Source organism: Psammomys obesus, unplaced genomic scaffold, assembly GCF_907164565.1.
Source record: "Psammomys obesus unplaced genomic scaffold, mPsaObe1.curated_primary_1811, whole genome shotgun sequence".
Lineage (NCBI taxonomy): Eukaryota > Metazoa > Chordata > Mammalia > Rodentia > Muridae > Psammomys > Psammomys obesus.
Genome location: NW_026586383.1, coordinates 1,632,574 through 1,640,149, shown reverse-complemented (window position 1 = coordinate 1,640,149; position 7,576 = coordinate 1,632,574). Strand labels below are relative to the sequence as shown.

Here is a 7,576-nt window from a genome sequence, read left to right as displayed (position 1 = left end):
CCCTATGGCCAAGTATTGAAATACGTGACTACCACGCTGGGTCTCAGCAATGACCTATCCCATAAATGGAGAGGTCCTCAGGTAAGTATAAAATAAAGACTGAGGCCAGAGCCTCGGTAGTAAGGGACTGAAAAGCAGGCATCTGAAATCCAAGCTTCACTTTGTCCTCTTCCTGGAATAGGGGTGGCTGACTCACGAAACCAATGGGGTACAGTGGTACACACCTATTACCCCAATACTGGGGTAGCTGAGGCTGGAAAATCACAAGTTTGACATCAACTTGGCTGTATAACAAGACCTTGTCTCAAACAAAACATGGAGTTAACAAAACGCATGGCCTCCTGCCCACTGCAATGCACCGCCAGCAGCCCCGGTGTGATTCCAAATGCCGGGAGCGCCACCTGCTGCTCAGATCGTGGAAAGGCTGGTTTGTCCTTTCTCTTCGACACAATCAGGTTCTCTGTGAGATTTTAAGTGTTTTTTGAGGGTGTGTTTGTTGTAATGAAAACCCAAACTTAAGTTAACGCAAATACGTAAGAGATTCTCAGACTGATAATGGGGTCAAACTTGGTTCCATTATGAAGTTTATCTTGCATTTTAGGGAATGCTGGGAGAGTCGGCCAGAGGTGAGCTAACATCTTAAGGAAGCATTTACATCGACAGAAACCCTAGGATTCAGCTACAAGCTGCATGCTGGTCATATAAAGGGCTGTGAGAATGGAGGAAAGGTGTCCCATCATGTCACACACATATCTAATTCAGAAGAACCTGGGACAGAACAGTTAGGGTCGTGTTCACCGTGCAAAAGACAATTGTAAGAACACAAAACATCACTCAGTCCATCACGCTGACACAGATCATAGACGCAGCTTTATGTAAAGCTAAATTGCGATTTTCTTTTGTCTGTGTGATGGGCCATGAGTGACAGGAATAAGAAATGCACACCTGAGGCCCAGTGGTGGCCCATGCCTTTAATCCCATAAAGGAGGCAGAGGCAGGCGGATCTCTGTAAATTCAAGGCCAGCCTAGTCTACAAAGCAAGTTTCAGGACAGCCAAGGCTAAACAGAGAAACCTTGTCTTTAAAAAGAAAGAAAAAAGGAAGGAAAGGAAAGAAGGGAGGGAGGGAAGGAAGGAAGGAAGGAAGGAAGGAAGGAAGGAAGGAAGGAAGGAAGGAAGGAAGGAAGGAGGAAAGTTGCATCTGGTATTCTCTGAAATGTTTAACTTACAGTGGATAAAACGGTTTCATCCTTTCTAGTTTGTTTCTCTGGTTCTTTGTGTATCCGTCTCTCTGTTTCTCTGACTACTGTGTAGCTATTTCCTCTGAATTGAAACAATCCCCCTAAAGAAAGGAGGTAGTTCAAAAGACTCAAACTAATTAAATTTCCAAGTCTGGGAAAGTTACTAAAGTTACAAGACTCAAGAGGTGGGACTATGTAAAATGTAAGCTTGCTATTCAAGTGGTAAATACCAGGTGTGGACTCTTCAGGAGGGCTGCCTGCAGCTTGAGCAGGAGCTCCAGTGATACAGCTTCCCTAAGTTAGCACTCATGCCGCGGTGTGCTCCTCAGTGATGCAGTCATCTTTGAGACATACACACTCTTGTAAGTACTCCTCATCCATCCCAGTAAGTGTCCACCAAGCTAGACTTTGGTGGACTCATTTCTTGCTATTGGTGCTGCATCTGTTCCTATCTCTCCAGAAAAATCATAAAACATTCTCTCTCTCTCTCTCTCTCTCTCTCTCTCTCCCAACATCCTTCTCTCCTTCACTCCTTCTCTGTGGGTGTCACTCTGTCTCTATTTCTCTGTGTCTCTGTCTCTCCTGTTTCTCTCTATCTCTCTCTCACACACACTGCTATTTGATAGGTAAGTAGGTGGATGGATGGATGGATGGATGGATGGATGGATGGATGGATGGAAATCTTGGTTCCTTTTCCTGTTGCTATGATGAAAATACCCAGATAAAAGCAACTGAAGGGAGAAACGGGTCCTTTTAGCTCACAGTTCAAGGCCCAGGAGCTTAGAGCAGGTGCTCACCCCCCTCCCCGCCCAGTGAGGACAGAGAGGGATGAATGCAGCACTTAGGTCTCCCTTTCCCGAGTTTACATCCCATAGTCCCAACCAGAGATACAGTGGGTGGGCCTTCCCACCTCAGTCATTGTAATCAGGATAACCCACCCACAAAAATACCCAGAGGCCTATCGCCAGATGTTCTAGATTCTGTTAATTGGCAGTCAACATTAATCATCATAAATTTTTTTTCTCTAAAGAATTTTCTTTCTCTAAAGGGGGTGCTTACATGACTCACTGTTAATCTGGTTTTGGGACCTGATCATGCTGTCTCACAAACAACACGCAAGTTTCCATTCCTCATAATTACATCCATCTGTTGTAGTTCTTGGTGGTTCTAAAGGTCAGATAAGGCCATGATATTCCTGTGGACGGCCAGCTTCTGGTCCCTTCCAAGGGTCTGTCTTCTTTGAGACAGGGATTCCCAGGGCACATTCTTTTTGTGGCCGGTGGCAGAAGAAGTGGGGCCAAGCTGAATGAGTAAGTAAACTCACCACCTCTGGGCACTGAGTTAGGCACTTGAATCTCATTGGCTAAGGCAAATCGTATGACTACCTCCTTGCAGCAGGAAGAGTGGACATTTATGGTGGTCTCCCATCTTGTTCCCTCTCTTCACCTGATTCCAGTGTCTATTCTATTTGCCCTTCTGAATGAAAATTAAGCATCCTTCCTAGGGTCCTCCTTGTTATTTAGCTTCTTTAGGTCTGTGGATTATAGTATGGTTATCCTGTATTATATGGCTAATATCCACTAATAAGTGAGTGTATACCATGCCTGTCTTTGTGTTTCTGGATTACCTCAATCAGGATGATCTTTTCTAGTTCCCACCATTTGCTTGCAAATTTCATGATTTCCTTGTTTTTAATACCTGAGCAGTATTCCATTGTGTAAATGTACCACAACTTTCCTCTATATGAACCTCATCCATCCATGTACCCATCCATCCATCCATCCATCCATCCACCCATAGATCTGCCCACCTATCTACCAAATAGCAGTGTGTGTCTGGAGGCGGGTGATGTGTGTCAAACAAGTGCCTTGAGAAGTAAGCACGTGGAAATGTGTGCCTGCTGTGCCTGCTCTGGCCAAAAGAGGACCTGGTGCCCATAATCCCAGCGGGGAAGGGGGGACAGAGAGAGTAGGTCTATCACTTGTGGGAGGCTAGCCTGGGCCACAGAGAAGGACCCTGTCTCTAAAGAAAGGGAGACAAAGACAGAAACACTGAGAGAGGAAAGGTGAAGGAAAAGGAAAGGAACAAGAAATGAAAAGAGAAGGAATGGAAGGAGAGGAGACAGTAGAGGAAAGGAAGCAAGAGAGAAAAGGAGAGAGAGAAGAGGAGGGGAGAAGAAATGGAAGGAGGAGGAGGGGATCGGAAAGGGAAGGAAGAGAATGGGGGATGAGAAAGGAGTAGAGGGAAGAAAAGAGGAGAGGAAAAGGAAAAAGTATCAAGCCAGGAAGTGTGAGTCACCTTACAGGAAGTAAATAGGCCCCTTCCTTTTCGAAGAGACAGCCAAGCTGAGGAGAAAAGTGTGCAGCCCTTGAGCAATGCTTATGGGGCTGAGAGAACCAGGCCATGCAGTTCACAGTGTCCCCCAGGCAGGTGCAGAGAGGAAGCCCTTTGATCCAGGCAGAACCTCTGCTGGCTCTGTTCCACCTTGTATGCTCTCCTAAGGATGGTTCCCCCTGTGGTAACTTTGAAGCCAAGAGCACAGCAATAGGAATCACCCTCTTGAGTCCAGAGGTTTGGCTTTGGGCATTTGCTAGGAACAGAACCAGATTCACTTATCTCTCCGGGGGGGGGGGGGGGGGGGGGTGCCTTCTAGTTTTGTTTTGCTTAAAATATTTTCGCTTTTCTTCTCAAAGAGTACAAAAGTGAGGATCGGCCAGGGGCTACAGCTGGAGAGTGCCGTGCTGAGCCCCTCGGGAGCGCAGACACGTGAAAGCAGGGATATCTGCCATGGGTGCCTGCATTGCTTCCGCTGGGAACCGGCGAGTCTTTTGACCACGCCTCCTTTGCCCCCCCACCCCCGGCCAACGAGTTCAGTGTAATTCCTGCAGGTGACCTAAGATGGTGGCTCAGTCTGCAAAGCTCTCACCTTCCAAGCGTGAGATTCCGAGTGCAGTGCCCAGAGCCCGTGTTAAAGCTGGGCATGGCGGAAGGATGTGTCATCCAGTGCTGGGGGGGCAGCGGCAGGCGGGGGTCTGCGGCTCACTGGCTACCCAGCCTTGCCTGTTTGGTGAGTTCCAGGCCAGTGTCTTCAATACAAGATGGACGGTACTTGAGGAAGAGCACAAGCGTGTCCTCAGGCTTCCACATACATGTGCACCTGCACACACACACACAGGAACACACACAACCAGCTGCAAGAGAATAAGTATCTTCCTCTACAAGCATCTGCCCACGTCACAGGCCACAGCCTGGTCCTCTCCCTGACGTAAGAAGCATGGCTATTAGAAGCTCTTCCTGGAGAGCCCACGCCTCTCCGGTGATGGGATAATAATTCCTGGCTTCTCCTCCCTCCATTTCCCCTTCCCTCTCTACCTGGTGTGGGGGAGGGGGTCAATGCTTCTTTAACTCCCCAGAAAAGCAACGCAGTAAGAACAGAAGCTAGAGACAGGAACAGGAGTATGGGGCTACTCTGCACTGAGGGCGACCAGAGACAGCTAAGATATTTTTTTGTAAACCGAATAGTGATGGGGAAATCAGGCCTCTCCTGAGCCTCAGTTTCTCCATCTGTAAAGCAGGATGAGGACTGTCAACACAGAACACAACTCTTGCTCCCAAACAGAATAAGAAATTGTTTATTCTGAGCCAGCTGTGGGTGAGCCTGGCCTGGCAACAATACACACTCATTTTGTCCTAAAAGACACGTCCCAATCCTGGAAATGGTTACATGTTTGTTTTATTATTATTATCACCAGATAGAGCAAAGTAGCAAATCAATGAATTGACCAAATATACCGGGAGTGTGATCAGGTAGGCAGCGTAGGGCAAAGCAGAGATGTCTCCACTATAGGACTGGATGCTATCACAACGTAGCTTTGGATTAGTAGAAGCTAGTAGTCAGCTGAGTTCATACATTCCAACAGCTTTCTCTGTTGGGTCAGACATACAGTTTGGTGAGTCATAACTATTAAAGTGACGGAAGATAACCCAAGATAATTTGGTTCTCAACCTGTACGTTCCGATTCTCCATAATCATAAAGTTCTAAATCAGTCAGCTTGCAGACTCATCAAAAAAAAAAAAAAAAAAAAAAGTGTTTCATGAAATTTCATTTCATAGACCATACTTACTGGTCTGTTCGCTGTTCTGAGGTGAAAACAAGATTTTAGCACAACTGTTGGAGGTTAAAGCACAGCTGGGGACCATCTTCCCCAGCTCTCCCCACCATAAATTGGGGCAGTTCTCTCTCTGTTACTCGGCAGTGTGTTTTACTGAGATAGAGAAGCCAGGATTCACCTCATTCTTTGTGTTGGGGAGCTCAAGCAATGGGAAGCACATTCATGTAGCCCACCATGAACTTGACTACAAGGAGGAAACAAAATTCATCATTATTATCACTTCCTCATTCATGGCAATTCTTACCCACAAAGTATTAAAGATTTTAGATATACAAATCTAAAAATAGCATACAGCATTCAACATTAGGACTTTGCTTTTTAAAACACTCTTTAAATTGTGCCAAGTGTCTCTTCTCTTCCTCCAATTCCGTGGAAAAGCATCTTGCACAATCTTGCTTGTAGACTTCCGCCCCTTCTCTGTCCTCCAGGAGAGCAGGCTGGAGAGATGTCCCAGACAGGATCATGACACCTGCTCTGCAACCTTCTTGTGCTGGCTCTGGGAGCGACCCTCGCTGCTGGGGGACCCCTCCTTCTGTGGGCTCACTGTGCTGGGATGCCCAGCCCTCAAAATCCAGGGGTGCTGAAGGACCTGATGAGCCGTGTACCGCTTCTTGGGGTCCACCACCAGCAAATGTCTCACCAGATCTTTGGCAGCTGTGGCAGGGGGAGGGATTGGGGAGAGCATAGTGAGTGTTCCTTCCTTTCAGTCCATGAGGCAGCGGGAGTCCTCACATCACATTAGCATTGTGGGGTGTGCTCATTCAGAGCAGCGTTATCAGAAGACACCCCAGGCCCCTTCCAGCCATCCATGACCACTGAGCATTAGAGATCAGGTTAAGCTAAGGGAGGGAGATAACTTGAGTCTGAGGCTAGCCTACGTGAGGTACATAGTGAGTTCCCAGATAGCCTGGGCTGCAAAGCGAGGCCCTGTCCAGACAAAGAAGAAGGAAAAGAAAGGAAGAAAAGGACAGGAGAAAGAGAAAAGGAAAGAACAGCCAAGGGGAGGAAAGAATCAGGAAAGAAGGAAATGAAAGGAAAAGAAATAAGGTATAAAAAGTTGAAGGAAAAAGGAAAAGTCAGGGAGGAAGGAGAGAGGAAATAATCAAGGTAGAAGAAATGATGGAATGGGAAAGAAAGAAAAGGAGAGAGAAGAAAAGAAATCTGGCTAGTGGTGCTGAATAAAGAAAACCTTACTTTATTGACTCTGAAATTATACACATTTAGAGTTAGCTGTGTGTGGCCAGGGCTAGATAGCACAGATGAAGAGGACAGCTGCTCTTCCCCGCCCCCCCCCCCCCAGCTAGGTCCACCCCTAACATCCACATATCCAGGCCAAGGAAACAGAGATCATGTACCACATCTATGTATTTTAAAGGTTTACATCAAACTGACAAAATTTTAAATAAAACATGTTCCCTTTCCTAAATAATAAATATTTCTGCATAGTAACAAAACTGAAAAACATGTATTTAAAAAAAAAACCTAAACAGTCACTAACACTAAATCAAATGAATTCCACTTCCTGCTTGAGTCCATGCTGATCCTAGAGAGTGGGGGAGACTGTTAGAAGCCAGACCCCACCTCCATGCCCACCCACTCTTACCCCCCAGGGACTTCAGGGGAAAGTGTCACAGATCTGGCCCTGCTCTTTGCAGTCTACCACTGACAGGCAGCTGCTGTAAAGAGAGTCACAGCAGCTGCAGCCTTCAATCCTCAAACTAGAAGCCCAGCCCCCTCTCCCTTGCCTGGGAATCAGAGGCAATCTGAATACTGGCACATAGTGTAGATTGCATATTAATTAAGCCTGCTTCCTCTGTCTCTCTGTCTCTGTCTCTGTCTCTGTCTCTCTCTCTCTCTCTCTCTCTCTCTCTCCTTTAAATGTAGAGACCTCCTTTGTCTGGTGGACCTTGGAGCCCTTGCTTCAGACCTCTACCATGCCATGCTTCTCTGTCTGTGGCTCCCTTGAAGGACATTCAACTTAGCTCCTTTCTCTCAGACCTATCCACTTCTCCTCTCTCAAACCCACTCATTTCTCTCGCTCTCCCCCAAACCTAGCAGGTAGCAGGGTGGTAGGTAAGCAGAAAAAGAAAAGAAAAGAAAAGAAAAGAAAAGAAAAGAAAGAAAGAAAGAAAGAAAGAAAGAAAGAAAGAAAGAAAGAAAGAAA

At 46.6% G+C, this 7,576-nt stretch overlaps 1 protein-coding gene across 1 annotated transcript in view; it reads right to left on the bottom strand.

Moving 5' to 3' along the window:
• Positions 1-4,854: 4,854 nt before the first annotated feature.
• Dclk3 (doublecortin like kinase 3) overlaps positions 4,855-7,576 on the bottom strand; it is a 49,965-nt gene continuing 47,243 nt past the window's right edge. Inside the window, exon 5 of the mRNA XM_055601677.1 lies at positions 4,855-6,066. Coding sequence (XP_055457652.1) covers positions 5,873-6,066 — 194 coding nt within the window. The 3' untranslated portion in view covers positions 4,855-5,872. The remainder of the gene's footprint in view (positions 6,067-7,576) is intronic.